Source organism: Mauremys mutica, chromosome 9 (assembly GCF_020497125.1).
Source record: "Mauremys mutica isolate MM-2020 ecotype Southern chromosome 9, ASM2049712v1, whole genome shotgun sequence".
NCBI lineage: Eukaryota > Metazoa > Chordata > Testudines > Geoemydidae > Mauremys > Mauremys mutica.
In genome coordinates this window covers 51,081,825-51,106,342 of record NC_059080.1, presented here as the reverse complement: position 1 = coordinate 51,106,342, position 24,518 = coordinate 51,081,825, and the positions used below count along the sequence as shown (strand labels likewise).

The following is a 24,518-nucleotide window of genomic DNA, read 5'->3' as shown; positions in this document are numbered from 1 at the left end:
ATGGGGTCCTCGTATTCCTGTACCTCCTCTACCGGCAAGGCCATAGCTGTCACCACACGGCGAAGGAGGTCTTGGTGAGCCTTCACATCGATGGGTGGAGGCTCCTTTGTCGCCGCGCCGGCCACAGCCTCATCAGGCGAGGACGAGGAGGACAACCCCTGGACTACCGCCTCCGAAGAGGGGTCCGCTGCTTGCTCTTCGGGGGGGGCGGGCTGCGCGTGGCCCTGGGACTCCGACGGTATAGCCTCCGCCGCCGGTGACGAAGGTGCCGGTCGGGTTATTGTCGCCTCTGGAACCCTGCGCTCGGTCGCGGGAGGTCTTGGTGGAAAAGGCGCCCCCTGAGCCTCATACTGGGCCCATGGAACCCAGAAGCCCCACGGTTGCGCCCCTTGAGGATGGCCTTGTGGGGTAGGTGGCAGGAGTCCGTAACCTTCTGTGCCAGAGGCGACCGACGCGGGCCGAGATGGCCATGGAGGTGCCGAGGCGCTCACAGAGTGCGCTGCAGAATGGGGCCGTCCGTCCCCGGATGGCAAGGAAGAGCGATGCTGCTCCATGCGGTATCGGGAAGGCGACCGGGAGTGACGTCCGTCATGGTGCCGGGAGCTCGACCGGTGCCGGGAGCTTGACCGGTGTCGGGAGCTCGACCGAGACTGAGACCTCCGGTGCCTTGAACGCCCTCGTGAGTCGCGGTGCCGGGAGCGGTGCCGGGACGGCGATCTCCTACGGTGCCGACGCGATGGCGACCTGGACCTCGTGCGGCGTCGGGAATACGACCGGTACCGCGATGACGAGCGGCACCGGGACTGCGACCGACGTTTCGACAGCGATCGGTGCCGCGAAGGCGAGCGGTGCCGAGATCGCGAGCGACGGGACGGAGACCTGCCGCCGGACCGGGACCGGGAGCGTCGTCCATGTCGCCTGTCCAGGGACGGTGGCCGGGTCATTCTAGCCGGCTTCCCCGCCGACACGACAGCCCGCACCGGCGGGGCCGGGGGCCGGAGGCCTGGTGCCTCTATGAGCTTGATCAGCTCTCGCGCGGAGGTGAATGTCTCCGGCGTTGACCGCAGCCGGGGCTCAACCTCGGACGGCACCAGGGAGCGTGGCGGCGCCGGACTCGACGGGCCTTGCGGCGCCGGAGTCAAGGGTCCGGTGCACGGCTTGTGCACGGGCACCGCGGGGGCCGCCAGGAGCGCAGCCGCTTTCGCCGAGTCCTCAGCGCGGGCCTGAGCCAGTGCCTTCGCCAGCCTCTGCTTCTTCGCGGGCGAAAGCGAGCGGTGCCGAGACTTCTTAACCGCTTTCTGCGTCGGCGGTGCCGCGGAGGTGGAGCGGCTCGGTGCCGCCGGTGCGCTCTGCACCGAGGCAGTTCGCGGTGCCGGCGCGGACGGTGCCGGTGGCTGAAGCGACGCCTCCATCAAAATCTGCTTCAAGCGGATATCCCGCTCTTTTCGGGTCCGCGGTTTGAAAGTCGAACAGATCGAACACTTGTCTGTTCTGTGGCCTTCGCCCAGGCAACGGAGACAGGCGTCGTGCGGGTCTCCGATGGGCATAGGCCTCTGGCACGCCGCGCAGGGCTTAAAGCCCGGTGCCTTGGGCATGAGCCCGCACCGGGTGAGGTAAAAGGGGAAACCCCCCCCCTTTTACCTTATCTATTTACACTAACTATCTAACTAAGAAACTGTCAAACTAACTAAACTAACTATATACAAATCAGAAGCGAAAGCTAGGGTCGTGGAGAATGAAGAGCACTCCACAGTTCCAACTGGCCGTCACGGGCGGTAAGAAGGAACTGAGGAGCGGACGGGCCGGCTGGGGTATATATTTAGCGCCATAGCGGCGCCACTCCAGGGGGCGCCCAGCCGGCCCGCCGGAGTTGCTAGGGTAAAAAAGTTCCGAGATGCCGTGCACGCGCGGCGCGCACACCTAACTGGAATGCATAGGAGCAATCACTCGAAGAAGAATCTACAACCCCATATATATGGACAGGGTATACGTCAGTTAGCCTCGCACTAATGTACAAAAAACAGCCACAGTCCTCTGGGTGTTATAGTTCTGTCCAGAAAGTATCACATTTTCCTACCTACAGTATAATGGGAAAAGCGGTTACCTCGCTCTCGTAACTATTGTTCTTCGAGATGTGTTGCTCATGTCCATTCCAATAGGTGTGTGCGCGCCATGTGCACGATCGTCAGAAGGTTTTTCCCCTAGTGGTACCTGTTGGGTCGGCTGTAGAGACCCCTGGAGTGGCGCCTTCATGGCGGTATATATAGATTCCCGCCAACCCGCTGCCTGTTCAGTTCCTTCTTGCTGGAATACTCTGACAGAGGGGAGGCAGGTGGGATTTGGAATGGACATGAGCAACACATCTCCAAGAACAACAGTTACAAGAGGTAGGTAACCATTTTTTATTCTTCGCGTGATTGCTCATGTGCATTCCAATAGGTGACTTCCAAGCAGTCTCCCTGGAGGAGGGGTCGGAATTCACCTGGACGCTGAATGCAGGACTGCCCTGCCAAAGGCTGCATCGTCCCTCACCTGTTGGGTAATGGCATAGTGTGACATGAAGGTGTGGATGGAAGACCACATTGCTGTCTTGCATATGTCATGGCTAGGGACCTGCACAAGGAATGCTGCGGATGAAGCCTGTGCTCTTGTGGAGTGCGCTGTCAGCGGAGGGGCTAGAATCTTAGCCAGGTTGTCGCACATCCTGATACATGTTGTGATCCACAATGAAATGCGCTGGGATGAGATGAGAAGCCCCTTCATTCTCTCTGCGACTGCAATAAAGAACTGTGGTGACTTACAAAATAGCTCTGTGCGCTCAATGTAGAATGCTAGGGCACGCCTGACATCCAGGGAATGGAGCATTCACTCTCTGTTACTGGAATGTGGCTTAGGGAAAAACAGAGGTAAAAATGTCCTGGCCCACATGAAACTGGGAGACTACCTTTGGTAGAAACACGGGGTGAGGACATAACAGCACCTTATCTTTATAAAAGATGGTATAGGGAGGATCGGAAGTCAGCACTCTGAGCTCAGAGACCCTTCTGGCCGAAGTTATGGTCACCAGAAGGGCCATCTTCCAGGAAAGGTAGGACAGAGGGCAGGTCACCATGGGCTCGAAAGGGGGCCTCATGAGCACGGACAGGGCCAGGTTGAGGTCCCACTGGGGAATGGGACGTCACGCCTGGGGATAAAGTCTGTCCAAGCCCTTGAGAAACCAGCCCACCATGGGACTGCCGAAGACTGACCTACCAGCTGCCCCTGGGTAGAAGGCCAAAATGGCAGCCAGGTGTACCCTGAGAGATTATATTGCCAACCCCTGCTGCTTGAGATATAGTAGGTAGTCCAAAACAAGGGGAATTGGCGCTTGCTGTGGAGGGCTGCCCCTCTGCAGAGACCAGATGGAAATGTGCTTCCACTATGCCAGGTACGTGACATGAGTGGAGGGTTTCCTACTTCCCAGCAGGATCTCTCTCACTGGGTCCGAACACTGAAGCTCAAGTGGATTCAACCATGGAGTTTCCACGCCATGAGGTGGAGGGACTCCCAGTTGGGGTGTTGCAGACGGCCATGGTCCTGTGTAATGAGGGTCGGGCACACGGGAAGGGCTAGCGGCCTGTCCACTGAGATATTCAACAGCCTAGCGAATCAGTGCCGGTGGGGCCACGCTGGCACTATGGGGATCAAGGAAGCCCCATCTCGGTGAATCTGAGAAGGACTTTAGAGTCACCCACAAGCCCTTAAGACTGTGCAAGCAAGAGTCCGTATTTTGGGCAAACAAGCCTGCACAGTCAAAGAGCAGGTCCTAGATCGTGTTCTGGACCACCTGTGGTATCCTGGACACCTGCAGCCACACGCTGCATTTCATTGTAATGGCGGAGGCCGTAGTCTGAGCCACCAAGTCTGCCACGTCTAACGCAGCCTGGAGGGAGGATCTTGAGACCACCCTGCCCTCTTCGAGAAGCATATTAAACTCCTTGCATGAGTCAGCCAGGAGCAACTCCTGAAACTTTGCTAATGTGCCCCAGGAACTGAAAGCATAGCAGCTGAGTACCGCTTGCTAGTTGGCCACTCGAAGCTGGAGCCCACCAGTTGAGTAGACCTTTCAGATTCCTTGTCTCATCCGGGGTCCTCTGGAGCCCTGGGGGTGTGGCGAGACAACAACGTTGCTGGGGAGAGTGTGTGTGGGGGGGCCCACAGTGTGCGGATGCCACTGATGCGGCCCTGGAGCCCTGACCCTGATGATAGGCCCAAGGAGTCCAAAAAGGGCCATTGTCTGGGCCCTGCCACTGGGGTAGCAAGGATACTGCCGGTGCCAACAAGTCCACAACTCTGCGGTGCTGGACTGCCAGCAGTACCAGCTGCATCAGGAGCCAGAAGACTCAGCCTGCGACTCAGAAGAGTACTCTGAACCCAACCACGAGGTGAGGCAGAGCCTGATGGTGCCGGGGAGCGGTACTGGGGTGATGGGGAGCAGCGCTGTAACATCGTGGGCTTGCCATGATGATGAACATGGGGCAGTGCCGCCATCACTGCCGTGAATGGTGCTGGAGATGGTGCCGCATGTGGCACCGTCATAGATGCTGCAGACGGTGCTGTCGTCAGTGCCGCTGACAGTGCCTGAACTTGGGCCGGCATCTGCAGCGGTGCCAGAGCTCACATCTGCAGGGCCAGGAACTGCGCCGTCATGGCAATAAGGTCCCATGCTGCCTCACAGGTATCTGGCGTGGAGGGGAGTCAGGGAGTCCACCAGCACCGGACTTGACAGACCTCTGGTCGGGGCTGAAGTCAACAATGCTAGGTCTTGAGAACGGCTGAGGGTGTCCCGCTGTGGGACGCCGCCCTGATGGAATCCCCTCGCAGCTTCTTAACGGGGGAACGATCGCTGTCCGCCTTCTTTTTCTTATGTGGTACTGGGGACTGTAAGTGGTGCCGCCTGCTAGATCTGGCCTTATGAGCCAGGGAGTGGTGCCGATGCTCCTTCCTCGGTGCCGGGGCAACCTGCACCGAGGCCGGGGTGCTGCGCACCAATGATGCCAGTGCCGTTTCCGGTACTGGCTGAGGGCAGAGGGCCGACTCCATCAGAAGGAGCTTTCAACCACAGTCCTGGGTCTAAAGCTTCTGCATATTGGGCACTTGTCTGTCTGATGACCTTCTCCTAGGCACTTAAGACAAGCAGCATGCGGATCGCCTCTGGGCATAGCTTTTGCACACCTTTTGCACGGCTTAAACTCCTGCGACTGAGGCATGCCCCTTTGCCTGGGGAAAACTAGGGTGGGGGAGAGCCCCTCAAAGTAATCTTAACTAACTATAACCTACTATACAGCTATCAGTTAACTATTTAAAAATAAGAAAAGGGAACCACTAGGTAGCCACTTGCAAATGCAAGAGACTGTCACTGGCAGTAAGAAGGAACTGAGCAGGCAGCGGGTTGGCAGGGACCTATATACATCCCCATGAAGGCGCCACTCCAGGGGTCTCCACAGCCAACCCGATGGGTACGATTAGGAGAAAAACCTTCTGATGATCGTGCATGCACACACCTATTGGAATGCACATGAGCAATCACTTGAAGAACTGCTATTTCAGTGAGGCCCTTCCCTTGCTTATTTCTGTCAGCCATCCACTGCCACTTTTAAAAGCACAGACCAAGACCACTCTTTTTTTTTTTTTTAACCTTGAGTGGAAGAGAGAGAGAGAGAGAGAGAGAGAGAGAGAGCAAGAGACACATAAGGGTCAGTTGCGTGTGGGTCAGTTCTCTCCCATCCCTTCATTCTGGGCAACCATTTCCTCCACAACACACTCTGTTCTTTCATCCCTTTCTTAGCTTTGCTAATACAGAGCACACTGAGATGTGTTGTGGGCAGCTGTGCTAGCTAGTCCTAAAGTCTCGCTCTGCCTCCTCCAAGAGTCAGGGGTCTTACCTTCTTAATCTCAGCCTTGGCCTGGCAGTGGTGTTCTTCCATCACCCGCAGCTCTTTGCACTTCTCCATCAGCTCCTTGCTCAGCTGTATACACCTGGCATTTATGGCTCCCAGGCTGGGGGCAAAAACAAAAATCACAATTTAAAAACACCCCTATGAGCCACAATGCAGGTGGTCTCAGGAAACCGGCATTCACACATCTATGTTCTCTACCCAAGTCATTTTGACAGACAAAGACTGCTGCAATCTTTTCTGATTAGATACAGGCATTTCTCTTTTCCTTACCCAAGGAAAGTTACCAACTTCCCGTGTAAACCTGGGATCATCTCTACAGATCCATCAGTGGAAGAAATCCCATTACAGTTTTTACTCAGAATAGGAAAGATGAGATGTAGCTCCCAGCAGCTGTCTGTCTGTTTAGTTTAACAAAGATTTCCCTCTCCATTAGAAAAGAAAATGGCATGTCTAAGCAGACTAAAGAAAATATTTTTAAAAACCTAAAAGGTATATTTAAAAAACAAACAAACAAACAAACCAACCCTAATGTCCCACTGTGGTAAGATTTTAGACTCAGACTTCTATGGACACTTAAAATACTAGTGGTTTGGACGATTCTACTGTGGTTAACAGCACTGGTGAATAAGACATTATACGTGCCATATTGTCTGTGTGCTACTGGATTTTGAAGTAGTCCTCTACCTGCCCTCAAGACGAGCCACCTCTGACTGTAGGTTCTTTTCATTCTTCTGTGCAAGATCCAACTGCAGGAGTACGTGCTCCAGCTCTGGGAACTCTTGTGACAGCTGTTTCTCATGCAGGTGTTCTTCCAGTGACCTATGCACAAACACAGGACCATCCCAGAAGGCCTTAGTCTCTTGACACACCTCACACCCTTGTGTGTTGATATAAGAACTGTGATATTTTCTATTCTCTGACAACAGAGGGCAGTCCAATAAAAGACATTACCTCACCATCTTGTCTCTACTCTAGCTCTACAAAATCCACCAAAATATAATGCTATAATGTGGCATCAGTGGACATTCTGGATGCCACAAGTGTCTCATCCTGATGACAGGCCCATGTTTGAATTCAGTCAGATTATGACAGGCCGCCACCAAATTAGTAAAAAACCAACAAAACTCGGCAATTTCAATCCCACTGGCAGATGCTCAGTAATCCCTGCTGCAGGAAAAGGCATAGCTGCTAGGTCTCCTGTGTATACTTCAGTGTCTCTCTCCACTAGTATCAAGGCAGAAAGGTGCTGATGCCTTTGCCTCAATCATTATCACCTTGCTGAAACCTTGATCCTATGTCCTTAAAGTTAATGGGACCTTTTCACTGACTTCAATGAGCACATTTAGTGGCCAAAGGATGATTTCTCTCTCCACTGCTCACCTGAAATGCATAGAAAGGGAATCAAACACAACACACTGACTCAGGAAACCTACCAAAAGGCAAGGCTGAATCCCTCTCTATTTACAATACTTCTTTACTGTTCGAATGCCCATTGCTTTTAAAGCAAATACAATTTAACACCTGCGGCGAATGAAATGAAGAACGGGCACCCTTACCTTACAGTGTCTCCCTACCGCATACAACAGCCATGAACTCAGACTCTAAGCATACAGAAAGGGCTCCACAGCCCCAGAGAGTGACTCAACGTCACAGATCTACATTATTTAGTGGGGTAATGGTCAACCACATTTAGATGACAAGGATCAGACCTGATAAGGAGCTCCTTGCTGTGCAGTGTTTCAGTTATGCTAGCCAGCTCCTTCTGTAACTGCTCCTGATGCATCTTTGAGCTCTTAATGAAATCCTCCTGTGACTGCAGAGTGACTCTCAGCTCCAACTTCTCCTCCTGTAATACCTACAAGAGAGGAAATGGAAGTGACTTTCACAGGGATGGACAGAATCGGTTTAGTATTGCTGGTCTGGAAATGAATTTTCAGATGCCAAAAGAAACCCTCAGTGTTAGATAGGTAATGGGATCACAATGCCACATGGGTGCAAAGCCGGCCTCAAGGCCAGCTTGAAGCCTGACACAAAGGCACTGATGGAAGGGTGGGGGAATCTCCAGGGTGACTGTACCTCCCAGGTGATAATCTCAGCTCGTGATGGTCAGGGAATGCACTGAACTACCCTCAACACCCTCCATGGACAGCTCTCACTGCTACTTCTCACAAACCTCCAGCATTTTCTTAGAATGCCCCAGCTCTTCTTGCACTCTTTGGTGATCCTCCAGAATCTTCTGACTGGCTCCAGTCAAGTCATCCACTCTCATGTTAAGCCTCTCCACCTCCAACTCATTGGCACAAATGGTATCATTGGCTCGCTCCAGCTTGCTGGCTAAATGCTGGATTTCCGATTGGCTGGCCAGTTGCACAGATTCCAGCACCTGCTTTCGATTGGTGAGCTGAGTCTGCTGACAGAGGATGTTGCTGTGTTAAAGCTAAATTACATATAAAGAGAGGTGAAAAACAGATTTGAAGCTTCATGAAGGCTCCACATTGATACTTCTTAATGCAACATGCCATTTTCTCTGAAAGCAGCGCTGCCCCTCAGGGAACAACAGGAGGCGCTGCCTCAGGACTGTACACAGGTGCAGCCTTTGAGGTGGGGAGAAGAAAGGATTTAACAGGATCCTTATGATTCCAAAAGAGGTTCTGAGGGCATCTAAGGAAAGAGAATCTCTAAAGCAGACAACCCACACTGCCCAACAGATTGAGCGAACAGTAAAGTGACCTAATTTCCCTGTCCATCAACCCAGGGGTTAGATCTAGCCAGAGGACAAAGTAGAAGCAGATTTGGAAAACCATATATGAGCTAGAAAGCCAGGCAAATCTGGTAATCCAACATGGAGACAAGGAGCAACTCCTGATAGATGGAAAAGGAATCAAACAAAAATTAGAAACTGGAGTGATGGCAACAGCTAGTCGTGTTCTGTTTCATGCAGTGATTCTCTAGTACTAGAAGCTAGAACACTCACTTTCTTGAGATTTGAAGGTTTTATTGTTTTAAATGTAAATTAGAGAAAGGAAAGGAATAGAATAGTTATATTAAACATATCACTGGCAAACAATACCTTCCCTATTATTTGAAGACTGATGTAACTTAACAAATAAGCCACATCATATTCACTTTCTGAACACCTTCTTAATGTAGTGCCCAATATACGCAGTGTTGTCGTTACCCTGGCAATCAATACACAAACCTGGATCACAAGGAGCAATGGCTACAAAAGTAAGAACATATGGTTGCCCATGACAGCTCAAGAAATCAACATGCCAGACTGGCTGAATTCATGGATAGTTTCTGCAATAAGAGAAAGCCTGAAAGTAAAAGTTAAGACCCACAAAGGAAAGGACTAGCCATAATGTCCTATGGTGCCACGTAGGAGACCCAGTTTCGGTTGCTGGCCTTTAGTTTATTAGGCTGGCAGAGGTGGAGGGAAGGCACTCCTCACTGGGCAAGAGAAAGCCAAGGTCTACTCCAGAGTAGCCTGTGCAGTTACAGTGACAAAAGGGAATCCAATAGTCCTTAGCTGGAAAAATGGCACCCCTGACTGTTGGGTTGGGTGGGGGCAAGAGTGTGTGTGGGGTCTGCAGATCTCATCCAACCCCGTGTCAGAAAAAAACAAACAGAAAGTGCTCTGAGGATGTGTCTGTGACAGGTTTTATTTTTTTAGGTTAGGATTTCCAAAGCAGTCATGAGGATTAGGCACACATCTTCCATCACCTTTAATGGAAAACATGAGCCTAAGTCCCCGAGACTGCTTTGGAAATTTCAACCTAAATGTCCCGTTTTTCTGCTACACTGTGATCTAACACACTGGCCAGTGCTCCAAGGACACGTCTCTCCTCAGAAGACTGAAATATCAAGGACAAAGACAGCAGCGGTGAGACCTTCTGCTCAAAGGCCCACTCAGCATTTGTGGATCGGCTAGTGTTAGCCCCTCCCAAAGTGCCATCAGTGCCAGCTCCAATCCTGTCAATGCAAACTGCAAAATTCCTCCTTGCCAGAGCTTCCACTCAGCAGCAATTCAGGAGCCCGTTAAGTGCAAAGCTCCCAACAAGAGCTACTTATCAGCATTTGCTGTGATTGTGTCAGTGTAAGCTTCTTCACAGCTGGGGTCTGGCTCAGCTCATCAGACTACTGCAGCAGCACTAGCTCCGAGAATGGATTAACTTTTCAGGAACAGCAGCACCATTCTGCTCCTGTTTTAAGAGCCTCAAAAAACAGAGCTAGAAACTGCTGTTACTTTGCTACTGTGTGGCAAGTGCCTTTTGTAAGACGACTATTTTCAAAGAGCAACTTCTTTATAGCTGCAGTTACACAGCTGAGGATTGGCAGGTACATAGTTTTGAACATGACATGTCAGAAAAGTTATTTTAAAAAGAGTGTCCTGTAATCCTCCCCCACTCCCAGAAACCATCATCTTACTATCTTCCCCCTGCTAATATTTATGAGTGGGATTGAGTGTACGGAAGCCATGGGGAAGGTTCAGCCAGCCTCCATTAACAGACTTCAGATCTTTCACGGCTTGTACTGTATAGACGAGTTCATTCCATTAGGACCGATAAAGTCATTTCAGTTGCGATGTGAAGTGGATTCACACTTGAGGGATTTCATTAGCTTGGCACTGCGAACAACTTTCAGCACAGATTAATTGTACCTGAATGAGCTCAGACTGCTCAGCCAAAGCCTTCCTCTGGGCCTCCAGTGACGCCACCTGCTGCTGGTAAAGCAACCGCTGCTTCTCCCAGTCTAGAGATTTCTGACGGAACTCCTGCAAGGATGATTGGGATGACCTGGTGTTCACCACCCATTTGGTTGTCAAGATCATCTCCTCCCAACTCTCACTAATGTTCTCTGTCCCACACTATACACTCGTGGGCCTTCCTCCACAACAGGGAAACCATTAGCCAGGCATTTAATGCACTGACTCAGCAGTAAAAAAAACCCTTACATGGTGCTGTGGCATTGCTCTCTCCGAGTTAAAACCTTAATGTCAATTAGTGCTACTTACAGATGTTGAGTGCTGATTCATGACCAGCTTTACAGATTTGCTGTCACAGCAGTAACACTTCTACTTCCCTGTAACTTTACAAGAAAAGGCTGCTACTGAACTCACTAAGTTTATTAATAAATTTGTTAGTCTCTAAGGTGCCACAAGTACTCCTGTTCTTTTTGCGGATACAGACTAACACGGCTGCTACTCTGAAACTAAGTTTATTGTTACTTCATACTTGCAATTCTTAACTCAGAAATCAGACACTGCCTCATAGAGGTGTTTGGGGAGATTTGTTACCAAGTTCCGAGTGGTGCTATCAAAGGTGAGAGAATGTGGCTGGTCTCATCATGGTAGTAAGATTAAAGACAAGCTGGACTTGGAAAACACTCATGCAGAGAATTTCCTCCAAACCCTGTGGCAGCAATTTTCTACCTTTATCCTTAAAACATCCACTCACCTTTGATTTAATCCGTGATAATAATAATATCATTTATTAATTGTATTAAAATAGCAGCAAGCCCCAACAGAGATTGGCCACCATTGTCCTAGGTGCAGTACAAATGTTTACCATATGTTTCTTTTTACATTTTCAAACAGTTCTCCCCTACTCTCCACACACACATCTGTGACAGCTTGCCCCGCTCCTTTATAAAATATTGGTGGACACCATGTTCATGAACTCACATGGGATCCCAATCAAATTGGGCAACATCATGACAGGAGCAGTGCAGAAACAGCCTTTGCCCCACGAGAGCACAAGGACAGCGAATGCAGGAATGAATGGACTGAGTATTTGCACTCACAGTCCACTTGCCTATTAAACATTCAGAGTTGCTACTGAACCTGAAACAGTCAGTTTGATTTGTATGAACCATGGCCATGGCTGCTATTATTCACACACCTCTATCTTCTTAGTCAATCTGCTCACTTCGGACCGGTCGTCCCCTTGGCACTTGGGACCCTCCCTAGCTTCTTTCAGTTGTTTCTTCTGCAGCTTCTCATAGCTTCTCTTCAGCCTGCCTAGCTGCAAGGAAATCAGTGCAATTTTTGATAATGCTGGTTAAGGTCACAGTGCATTAAATTAATGAAGCATTCTGAAGGAAGGGACAAAGTCATTTTATAGAGACACTCTCTCAAACCAAGACCATCTGGCTGGCAGAAGATTTCTAGCTGTATAATAAACAAAAAGTACTATATGTACTCCATAAAGTATCAAAATATGCTGGATTGTGTCATGGGGTGGTGCCCCGCTGGGGGAGGGATCAGCAGCAGCAGGAACTGAACCTGGGTCCTAAGGATTTAAGGCAGAAGCCTCTACTGCCTGAACTAAAATATCTAATAACCAGCTCTGTCAGCCAAGGCTGTACCGGCTCATAAACTTCTGACAGAGCACCTTGCTGAGCAGATATGGGTTACACAAACATGGAGTGACACCATCCAAACAGAAATAGAACGCTGTGAGGCTTGACTACAAACTTATCAAGAATGTGGGTGAAAGACATTAATGAAATCCCAATGTATGTGATACAATAGCCACTCATCTTGTCATATTAGTTACTTAGCTAGGTCATAAATTTCCCCACTGACTGGAGAAAGTTAAGAAAGAATGTCACCCAAGTCTACTACTAGAATTCTAATTTTATTAAAAAACCTGAATAATAAATACTTTTCATTTAAATAGCACCTTTGATCAAATCTTTTGAACTTAAACAGAGCATTTGCCACCTGATTATCTAATTTCTTTACAAACACTGATGAAATAAAACTCTTAACATCCTGTGAGTTGGGGACATATCTCCATTTTACAGATGGATAAAATGAAGCACAGAGTGGGTTCGTGACTTGCCCATTGTTATAAAAGAAACACGTGAACAGAGCCAGGAAGCGAACCTAAATCTCATGATTCCCAGTCCTGTGCTTTACCCACAAAGCCATGCTTCCTTTCAGAAGATCTCCTGATTCAGCAAAGTGCTTAAATATGTGCTTAAATGCTTTGCTAAACAGGGATGGACTTACGCGCACGTTCAAAATTAAGCACACACTTATGCGCTTTGCTGAGTGGGAGCTGGAGCTTTATAAATATTGATTTAGCCTAGCAACATCCCTGTGATTTATAGAATATATAGTATCAACTGTCCCATTTATAATGATGGGTGACTTGGGGAAAGGGAGAGGTTGTAAGGCTTTTCCTACAGACACAAAGCAAGCAGTTCGGGGATTAGACCCCAGGATTCCTCAGCCTCCTGTTCTAACCCCCACCACATTATCCCTTTTTGAGTTCAATACTAATGCACCTCAGTCTTGACCACAACACAGTTGTGATTCCAATCCTGAGCTTTAAGATGGATCTGCTAACGCACTTCAATCTGGCCTAGCAGCATCTCTACTATTCCAGTGGGGACATTTCCTGAACAAAGACTGTTCATCATGTTGAAATGTAAGGGGGTTTTAAATGAGGATAGATGTCTTCTGCACACTAAATTGAGACTACCAAATTAATTATACTTATGACCTATGGTAAGCAGGAATTGAGCCCAATCCTCCAGAGATGAGAGGTCAATGCACTGCTACCCTCTCCTGGCATTTAGCTCCACACTACTGACAAGCCAATGGAAACAGAAGTAATCACTAAGGCACTTACATGAAATGCTGTCAGCCCACCTGCAGAAAAATCTCAGCATCTGTTGCATTACAGTGGGCAGGATGTCCTTTGTGGAATGAGGAGTGTGGAACTCTTTTTAAAAGTCTTTGTCAAGTAAATTTAATGATATTAACATGCCTGGGAGAATGAAGTCATCTTCAAAGAACAAGAATACAGGCAGAACCAGTATAAAACTCCACCCCCTGCCAATCTCCTTCAGCCCTGGCCTGGAGGGTCAGGATCTATGCTGATTCAACAGCTAGAATTTCCCGAGATATCAACAAGAATATCAATGGGCATGCTGGTCTCTGGAACATGGACACCCATCCACTGGTAAAAGGACCGAAATCAACTGACTTCACACTAGCCTCTGAAAAGCCACCAGAATAATGATATTCTGTCACTATCAAATTGAACCTACTTTACATGGCAGGTGCTCACAGACTACCATAACGGGCGGCAGGATAAAACCCGAAGATAAGGAGATACTGAGATTTTGTAGGAGACCGTAAAACACAGAGTATTTCTGATCTACAGGGACATGACATAGACTCCATAGCAATTTTCAGGAGGAGGTTGGTACCCTTGGCCCAATTCAAATCCCCTGACACATGCCCATGCACTGGTGGAGTCAGTATACCACATGGTGGATGGTGGCCAGGAGAGAAAGTGACAACCATGACTATTTCTTGAGGGAGGTATATATCTGCTGTAGGAAAAGTCATCTCATGTTTATTTCACATGAAAAAGGCCAACTGCAGAGCTGTGCTTTCTTTAAAATTCATGCTATGCTGGGAGAGCAACTGCTTGTACACATAGCAACACAGGCACAAGCATAGGAGTGGCTGGGGCGAGAGAAAACAGGAAACCTCGGCTGTAAACTTCTGCAGCTTTTTAACACACCTGAAAGTAGCCACAATAAGGGCTAGTCTATACTTGAAACGCTACAGCTCCGTGACTATAGTGCTTCAGTGTAGCCACTCACTACAACAATGGGAGGGACTCACCCATCGCCATAGTTAATCCACCTCGCCAAGAGGCAATAGTAAGGGGGATGGAAGAATTCTTCCATCCACCTAACACTGTCAATGGCAGGGATTAGGTCAGTTTAACTATGCTGCTCAGGGGTGTGGATTTTTCCTGAGGGATCCATTGGGTTTTGGAAATTGTATGGAGGACCGGTTAGGGGAGGGGGTTGTGGTCCGGCCTCCAGTCCCATCCACCCTTCCCCTGGGACTCCTGCCCCATCCAACCCCCCCGTTCCCTGACTGCCCTCCTGGGACCCCGGCCCCATCCTGCTCCCTGTCCCCTGATCACCCCTGGAACACCCACCCTTGACTGCCCCCCACTGCCCCATCCAACCACCCCTTCTCCCTGTCCCCTGACTGCCCCAGGAACCCCTGCCCCTGATTGACCCACATCCCCACATCCAAACCCTCCTCTCCTTCCTGACTGCCCCGGAACACCTGTCCCCTTTCAACCCCCCTGTTCCCCACCCCCTGACCACCACCCCCGAACTCTCCTGCCCTCTATCCAACCCCTCCCCCCCCGCAAAGATCCTTTGGAATGAGATGAAGAGTACTATATAAATGTAAAATATTATTCTGTTGCTAATCAATCCTCTTGTTTTGGCACCCAGTGAGGAAGGGAGGATTAAGAAAATCACAGCAGTCAAAGGACAGTGATGAAATGAAACATTTAATCTGTCAGACCACAAGGCATAGACTGGTGTTTCGACACCAAATCTCATCTTTCTGAAACCCACCTCTTCTTGAAACTTCTTCAGCTGCTGTTCATACTCTACAGCCATGCCTTGTTTGTCTTGCTCCGTGTGTTCTAACTGCTGGCGCAACCTACCGACCTAAAGTTAAAACACAACACAGTGACTATCAGCAAAGAAGCAAGCAGCAGACTCCAACACAGCTGGCTGTCTCACCAGTAGATGAGGAAATTGAAGGATTTCTGTATTTTAATTTCATAGTATATATTACATACATAAATACACATTATAGTATAAGTAGTGGCAACTGTTACAGATAAGGTCCTGGCCCAAGAAATGCTATTGTCCTACTGGTTTCAATGGGGTTACTCACCACGGATCAGTTTAAGTGTGGGCTTAACTCTTTGTGGATTGGAATCTAAATTTGCAGAATTGCTTCCATTTCAACCCCTTCTTTTCAGCCAGTTTTCTGAAATTTGCATCTTTTGGACTGAAATTTCCCAAACTCAGTTTATGCCAAAAGGTGACTGGGGGGTGTGGAGAGGGGCACTTTGATCAGAAATATGGATTATCATTTCAAGCTATTTGTCAGCAACAAAGATAGCCACCTCTGCTGATTCATCTGCAGGGAATGAGAAGAAATTCTTCAAATTCTATATGTGGGGAAGGGAGGAGAGAGGAATAAAGAAAATAGGCTTTGAAACAGGTGAATGTGGGATTATTCCTCCTTATTTTCCTCACATCTTTTCCCCTTCCCAGAACTCCAGGGCAGAGACCTGTCTAATTGTATGTCTGAAAAGGAACAAAGATTTGGGCAATGTAATTTTATATATTTATTTTACAAACACATTTCAGCATAAGAAATGTATAGTTTGTCTCTGGTGATCAGGAATCTCTCAAAAGTTTTCAATGAAATATAACTGGTAAAAGTGTGATCATGATCCGTACAAAGAAACTTAATTCAAACTGGTTGTGAATACTGGTTGTGGCCTGATACAAATAACTGCATTCTGGACATGCTAATCCTAATACTTACCCTGTCAATCATTAATATCTGGAGAAGAGGGTAGGGCATTAAAAAATAAATTCCCAGCATGTTACCAATATAAGCTACTTGAATCTCTTTCTTGTCCTGCTTATTGTCTTGTTAACTATTAGTAGAGCTGTGTAGAATCTAGGTTATGTATATACTTACCTGTAGTTTAGGGACCCTAGAAATACCTGCAGTTCCACGGTGATAAAGGTACTCAAAACACAATTTATATACTCAGCCACCAACAAGTTTTGTGATGAAGGTGCAAATTCCAGTCCCAAGGTGTTAAAACTTGAATGCCTTCCCCATATCCCTGGAGTGCAGCTAACATGCTACTTATGGGGAGGGCAATGTGCTGACAAGGAACAAACAGGACAAAGAAGCTGTACAACAGGAGGCAAGATTTTTAAAATATTTTAAAATAAATGAAGTACAGCTAAAGGTCAGAGACAGTCCCACAGTCCACCACAGTCCTCTTGATCTCCTAGCACTCAAGAGAAGGTGCAATGAGTTAAGTTTAATATCATTATAAACACAAACCACAGAAGCTTTGCTACTTGATCTATCTGTATAGTACTGACACAGGAATTTGTTACATATATTTCCGAAACCCCACAAAACCAATGCCTCAGCTCTCAAAAACAAATCAGTTTGGAAAACACTGGATCATCACTTGGTGCAGTTTAGCAACTAACTTTCTCACTACCCTTGTGATTGGAAGTATTCAGTCTGCTTTTGACTTCTGTGACCAGAACAAGTGTTTCTGGGATCTCACCAGGGGCTTTGAGAGTCCAGGCTGGTTTCTTCAAACAGGGAGTTAGGCACCCAGTTTCCATTAAATGACACTGGGTGTTAGGCAACTCATTCCTTTGCCAATGACAGGCAGCCTGCAGTTGTGAAGCAGGTTCCTGCTTCCCCTGACACAGGGTTAACAGACCTGACATATTACACATTTACATTTTTTCACTGAAGTTTTCACCACTTGACCTCTGAGCTTTAATCAATAAAACACCAACAAAAAACAAGATGCTTCTGACAAAACAGTGACTGACGGGGATACATTTTTGTGCAGAGACAATGAATGTTATGAAAATTTATGCTGGCTCTGCATATTCTATATTGAAGGACAACATGCACAGGAATATCACTGAATGTTAAACAGAGTGAGCCTGGGGCTGTACCTCCTTGCGTTTCTCATCCAACAGAGTCTTGACAGAGGAAAGCTCGTGATCTCGGATCCGTAAGCAGGTCTCCAGAGCCTGGGTCTGCCCTTCCCATTCAGACTTCTTATGAGCCACCATGATATCGATCTGTTTCATCAGCTCCTGCAGCTCTGCCTCGCAGGACGTCAAGAACCCTCTGCTGGCAGGAAGACAGCTTGCTAAAACCGCACAGTAGACAAAAGAGCTACTGAACCTAGCCCAACAAGAGTACTTCTTCCCCCCACTCTTATAAACCCCCCTCACCCATGATGATGGGCACCTTCACCAAAACAGGCTAACTGAACTCCTTGATTAGAGTGGAAGTTGGGGCAGGCACAGTAATTAAGGCAATATTAAAATGTGTAACATTCTCCTCGTCAAGGAAAGCCATAAACAGAGAATTATTTAACATTGTGGCAGCTAACCAGGCAATCTAGTATAGCTCAGGATCACTGGGGGTTCCTCACCTATGTGCTAGAACTACTGTGTTGACATATGCTTTCTTTGTGTACTAAACTAAAAAGAGCATTCGAACATTAGAGGTCAGAACCCTAACTGGTGTAAATCAGCCATAGCTCCAACTGAAGCCAGCGGACACACTGATTTGCATTAGCAGCGGATCCTACCGTAAACGCACATGTAGCACTTCGCACTTCTAAACAAAATAACTTATTTATTTCCCCCCCCCATCTCTTCAGGTCAAGACACTAGCCAAGGGGTGGAATTTTCAAAAGCGCTTAGCATGGCCTAACTCTGATCCACTGAAATCAAAGGGAGTTTTACCATGGACTTCAATGAGAGCAGAATTAGGCCAATGCTAAGCACTTATAAAAATCTCAGCCAGGACAAACAGCCTGTACAATTTAAATTAAAGGCAAAAACTCTCTTTATTTAATCACAGGAGCATTTCTTTACTCACGGAGTACAAAAAGCATCTATAAATACAGTAATTCCTCACTTAAAGTTGTCCCAGTTAATGTTTCATTATTACGTTGCTGATCAATTAGAGAACATGCTCCTTCCTTAGAGGTTTTTAAGGTCAGGCTTGACAAAGCCCTGGCTGGGATGATTTAGTTGGGTTTGGTCCTGCTTTGAGCAGGGAGTTGGACTAGATGACCTCCTGAGGTCCCTTCCAACCCTGAGATTCTATGATTCTATGATTTAAAGCTGTGCAATGCTCCCTCGTAACGTTGTTTGGCAGCTGCCTGCTTTGTCCACTGCTTGCAGAAAGAGCAGCCCATTGGAGCTAGCTGGTGGGGGCTTGGAACCAAGGTGGATCAGCAGCCCCCCTATCAGCTCCCCACTCCCCTAAGTTCCCTGTGGGGCAGCCGCCCAGCAGGCTATCAATTGCCTGGCAGTTCAGGTGTCCCTCCCCCCACTGCCGTGTGCTGCTCCTGCCCTCTGCCTTGGAGCTGCTCCCAGGAGCCTCCTGCTTGCTGTGCAAGGGGTGGGATAGAGAGGTGCTGATGTCAGGGTGTCCCCCTCCCCCTCTGCTCCTTTACCCCATTTCCATAGAGCAGGGGTGGGGGGGGGGACATGACAGGACTCAGGACAGAGGGAGCTTGCTGGCAGCAGCTGCTGTCTCAACTTGCTGATCTTCTTAAGAGGGCAATGTACTTAGACTGCGGTCAGCGTACTTAAAGGGGCAATGCACGTTTCTCTCTCACACCCATGGTGTGTGTCTCCGTCTCTCTCTGTCATGCTGTCTCCCCTCCCTCCATTTGTGCTGCCCTGTAGAGCATGAGGCTACATTAACAACAATGTGTTAACCCTTGAGGACTCAGCCGAGTGCTAGTTCATCATTTAGCAGTAAGGCATTCCCTGGGAAATATCCCACCCTCTGACTTCACCACCGGAGCTAACGCAAGCTTCACAATCATCATTGCTGTGTGAAGTATTAAACTGTTTGTTTAAAACTTTGTGTGTGTGTGTGTGTGTGTGTGTGTGTGTGTGTGTGTGTGTGTGTGTGTGAGTGTGAGTGTGAGTGTGAGTGTGAGTGTGAGTGTGAGTGATATGTCCCTGGAACCTAACACACCCCCCCCCTTTACATTAATCCTTATGGGGAAACTGGATTCGCTTAACATCGTTTAGCTTAAAGGAACATTTTTCAGGAACATAACTACAACGTTCAGCAAGGAGTTACTGTACAAACCTCTGTGTTTTGACACTTGGATAATGCACAGTTAACTGAATGGGATTTTCATATTTTGTAATTAAAAAAACAAACACACACGACTTTGTTCCTATGACACTATCTCAAAATAGCACCCTGGAACCCCCATATTCACCACTGTGATATGATTATGATATGTTTTGTGAAAAGTATGCCTTGTGAGGTATCATTTAAGAAGTCTTGATCTACTGAACATTAATGTCCTGTTGAATTGTGTGTACTATCATTGTATCTGAAGTTATGAAGTTTTGATGTGTGTGTTACTGAAACATGTGAGGTTGGAAGACATCCACAGCCAGCCCTTCAGTGGCAACAAAGAAGAGCTATCACTGGCTAGACAGGTGTTGATGGCCCATCAAGAAGAATCCACTCTGCCAAAGACTTCTCAGAAAAGGAACCTATGCAATGAGGGCTGCCTAACGCCCATGTCACTGCAAGGATCTTTCTAGCAGCTGGAAGAAAGTATAAAAGAGGGACAATGACATCATCACCTGGCCTCTCTCCTCCCCCATCTCAACACCTGGAAGACTGTCTGGAAGACAAAGATTTTGAACTGGGGAGACTGGTCCTAGGCTGGGAAGGGAATTAAGAACTGTAACCTGCCTAGAACATCTAGTGGAGTGAGAAACTGCTTGATTCAAATCTCGCATAGTTTGTAGAATTTAGACTGCAAATTTATTTTTATTTCTTATGTAACCAACTTTAGTCTCTATGCCTGCTACTTATAATCACTTACAATCTATTGTCCTGTAGTTAATAAATCTGTTTTATATTTTATCTAAAACAGTGTGTTTTCAGTTGAAGTGCTTGAGGAATCTCAGTTCAGGTTAACAACAGCTGTTGCACATCTACTACCCTTTGTAGGAGTGGTGAACTAATTAATGAGTTTGCACCATCCATGGGAGTCTTGAGCACTGTAAGACAGTATATTTCTGGGGTGCAAGGATGGGGGCTGGGGTGCCTGGCTGGTGCCTCTCTGTGTATGATTAATGAGTGGCTTGGAGAGCATTCATGTAATTTAGCTGGGGTGTGAGTCTCCACATGCTGATAGCTGAGTGATCACAGCACCTGTAGGGACTGGCTACTTGTCACTGGCATAGCATTGTGAGAGAGAGTCCAGGCTAGAGAGTTAAGGGGCAAAACGGTCCCATGGGATCCGCAGGAAACAGCCTGGACAGTCCACAGTCCCCAAGCAGAATTTTTTTTGAACTAAGTTCCAATCACCAGATAAATCTTACAGCCAACTTATCAGCTCCTGAAAACAGAGGTTTATCACATAAATGCTGACAAACACCTACGTGAAGCAGGGTGGATAACAACACCGTAATGAAGAATAAAACATCTCCAGTCTACTGTCGAGAGTTTGCTCCCTAGACATGATGAAATTTCAATTTTGGTGCAGTAATCACTGAAGCCAAATCAACTAACTTCTCTGAAACCTTACAAGCTGCTAAGCTTGGGACAATATTAAAGCTTGCAAGATGGAGCCCAAGAGAGAGGTGAAGCCATACTGATCTTTACCCCTTTAATTTGCTTGTCAAATAGGAAGGACTGAAAAGAAACGGAAATCAATAGGTCAAGGGATTGAAATTCCTCTGTCTCCCTGGAGTGTCCGTACACTTCAAAACTTGAAAGCTTTTCTATAGGGAATGCCAATTGTTCTTAAAGGAGCCAGCCTCACAGTTCAGTTTGAAGTTCACCCTGTCCTGTGAGTTGACCAAACATTAAGCAGTAATTATGGTCCTTAAGAACATTTCCCACTCAGTGACAGTAGTTGTACAATTCATATCCAAGTTCTGAAACCATTACTTGGCAAAGAGATAGTCTTTGCCATCTTCAGAGCTGGGGCAAATTCTGGAAAAAGGAATATAAAAGTGGCATGCCATTGAGACAAATGGAACAATTACTTTTATGTCCTATTTGCTCAACTGACAAGATAAAAGATGCTTTTTCAACTGCCAGCACCGCTGACTCAACCTAGGATCTGAAGTGGGTGAGGTTCTGCTGCCTGCAACATGCAGGAGGGTGAGACTAGATGATCACGATGGTCCCTTCTGACCTTAAAGTCTAGGAGTCATCATGTATTTATCCTGGCTGCAGCAAGAGTCTGCAACTGGAACTTAGTTAAGATCTGTTGATGTTGTGCGAGCCAGGAGAAAATCCAGCTCACTCTCCTATAGCTGCATGCAGTGCTAGCCGTATTTCCATCAGTAAAGTAAGCAAATTGGAATAGATCCACAGAGTAAGGTGGTGCCATTTTTACATATTCACTTTTATGGCCATAACTGCACTTGACAGTAGAATAACTTGCAAGAAGGCTGAAAAATATAAGAGATTTTGCAGAAAGATAATAGTACAGAAATGCCAGCTATTAATACAACAAAGGCTTATAGCCAGGGACTATTTGGAAAAGCAATTCACTATGGCCCTGCTCCTGCTCCAATTGAAGTTACCGTAATGATACACAATCAGGCCCTACTGGCCAAATCCTGAAGAACTTACTCAAATATAACACCCTTTACAGCTCCTAGCACAACGGGTCCTGGTCCCTACTTGTGGCTCCTAGCTGTCACAATAGGCAAAGGACTAAGGAGCAAACCAAAGGACTGTAGGATTTGAACCGATATAAAAGTGAAGCTGCATGCGTTTGAGAGAGCATTGTAAATGGTGGTATACATACCCTCCATGCCCTTGTTTTTGCATTCTCTCCAGCAAAGCCTCCATCACCAAGTCACGTCCTCTTTGGCAGCTGGGAAAGCAAACAAAGCAGAGATCATGCCATGGCAATTCATCAGCCAGTGTAGTCCCTCCACAGTTGACTGGAGATCATGATAGAAGTCTAGAAGGCAGGGAAGGTGAAGAATTACACAATTTACAGTGCGTGCATGGGAATAACAGGGAGAACAGTTATCATTTCAATGAGTTTACAGGCGAAATGTTGGCCAGATAAAGCAGCAAAACAAACCTCATTACAATAAGAGTCAGAATTACTTCTCACTCATCACCATTGGCTGTATGATACAATAGTCTGATCCAGTGAATACAATGCTTCAATAGTGAGGTGAAATACATATTCAGTATGTGAATATTAATAGTCTGGTTAATCCAACTGGTAAGGATGTACTGGACTTTGAGGGATTATCACTCTCTAGGGCAGAGAAGTGATAAAACATAAGAATTACCTGACTGGATCAGCACCAAGGTCCATCTGGTCTACTGTCCAGTCTCTGACAGTGGCCAACACCAGCTACTTCAGATGAAGTAGGCACTTCAGAGGCACTGGTGAGGCCTCATTTGGAGTACTGTGTCCAGTTTTGGGCCCCACACTACAAGAAGGATGTGGATAAATTGGAGAGAGTCCAGCGGAGGGCAACAAAAATGATTAGGGGGCTGGAGCACATGACTTATGAGGAGAGATTGTTTAGCCTGCAGAAGAGAAGAATGAGGGGGGATTTGATAGCTGCTTTCAACTACCTGAAAGGGGGTTCCAAAGAGGATGGATCTAGACTGTTCTCAGTGGTAGAAAATGACAGAACAAGGAGTAATGGTCTCAAGTTGCAGAGGGGGAGGTTTAGGTTGGACATTAGGAAAAACTTTTTCACTAGTAGAGTGGTGAAGAACTGGAATGGGTTACCTAGGGAGGTGGTGGAATCTCCTTCCTTAGAGGTTTTTAAGGTCAGGCTTGACAAAGCCCTGGCTGGGATGATTTAGTTGGGTATTGGTCCTGCTTTGAGCAGGGGGTTGGACTAGATGACCTCCTGAGGTCCCTTCCAACCCTGAGATTCTATGATTCTATGAAGGGTATAAGAACCCCACAGTAGGCAGATGTGGGATAACCTGTCCCCACATTAGCTCTTACCCTGCTGTGTGAGGCCAGGTCTACACGTAGACCTAGCTGAAACACTCAGAGCTGTGGAAAATGTTTGCACCCTGAGCACTGTTGCTAGGTCAACCTAGCTTTCTGTGTAGATGCAGCTGGGTTACAGGAGTCTGTCAACCTAGCTACTGCCTCTCAGAGAGCTGGATTACCTACATCGATAGAAAAAACCCTTCCATCAATGTAGAAGGAGTCTACACTACTGCACTACAGCTGCAGCATGGTAGTTGTGCCACTGTAGCAGCTGTAGTGTAGACATACGCCAATAGAAATTGGATTAAATCCTCAAGCATGAGGCTTCATTTCCCTTCCAGACTGCACTGCTACTTGTCAATCCCGTAACATTGTACAAAATAAATAAACAAACAAACAACACAAACAACTGACATTGCTTATACCAATGATTTTTAAAAGAATCTTCTGGTGTCTCAAAGCTATGAAAATAAGCATTCTTGATTTGCATTTCCAGTACATTACTTTAGTCAATCATGCCATCATTTCAACTAGTACCACCAAAAAGACTCAACTCACATTTTCCTGAAGCAACTTGCAGTGTTGCCAACTCTCATGATTTTGTCAGGAGTCTCATGATAATTATTGTTTTCCTTAAAGCCCCAGCTCCTGGAGTCAAGTGGATGTGTGATGATTTCAGCCTTCATTCTTAAAGGAAAAGTAAGTTTCTATCCCTCATGGCTGTGGAGAGAGCTTCAAAATGTGACCCCAGTGCACCCTAAAGGCTCAAAAAGCAGAAAGCAAATAAAAAGAGCCCCAAATCTATTATTTTACATAATTTCATGATTTTAAAGATTTTAAATCTCATGATTTTGGTGATCCTGACTCGGGACTTTTGAAGATGTGGGGTTGGCAATACTGCAATTACAGATAACTTACTTAAATTACTCTCATTACCACTTCAAAAGTTATTTTGCCTCCC

General features: G+C 47.1%; 1 protein-coding gene across 14 annotated transcripts in view; it reads right to left on the bottom strand.

The window, feature by feature from the left end:
* The window catches only part of CEP63 (centrosomal protein 63), a 48,232-nt gene that overhangs the window by 16,438 nt on the left and 7,276 nt on the right, over positions 1 to 24,518 (bottom strand). For 7 of the 14 annotated variants that reach the window (XM_045030067.1, XM_045030066.1, XM_045030065.1 and 4 more), the window contains 9 exons: positions 22,388 to 22,456; positions 17,514 to 17,694; positions 15,345 to 15,440; positions 11,840 to 11,962; positions 10,600 to 10,713; positions 8,113 to 8,349; positions 7,649 to 7,794; positions 6,624 to 6,758; positions 5,925 to 6,039 (listed from right to left, as the gene is read on the bottom strand). In XM_045030067.1, coding sequence (XP_044886002.1) covers positions 5,925 to 6,039; positions 6,624 to 6,758; positions 7,649 to 7,794; positions 8,113 to 8,349; positions 10,600 to 10,713; positions 11,840 to 11,962; positions 15,345 to 15,440; positions 17,514 to 17,694; positions 22,388 to 22,431 — 1,191 coding nt within the window. In that variant the 5' untranslated portion in view covers positions 22,432 to 22,456. Of the gene's footprint in view, positions 1 to 5,924; positions 6,040 to 6,623; positions 6,759 to 7,648; positions 7,795 to 8,112; positions 8,350 to 10,599; positions 10,714 to 11,839; positions 11,963 to 15,344; positions 15,441 to 17,513; positions 17,695 to 22,387; positions 22,457 to 24,115; positions 24,140 to 24,518 lie in introns of those variants that run through there. The other 7 variants (XM_045030071.1, XM_045030069.1, XM_045030070.1 and 4 more) reach the window with 4 other exon arrangements.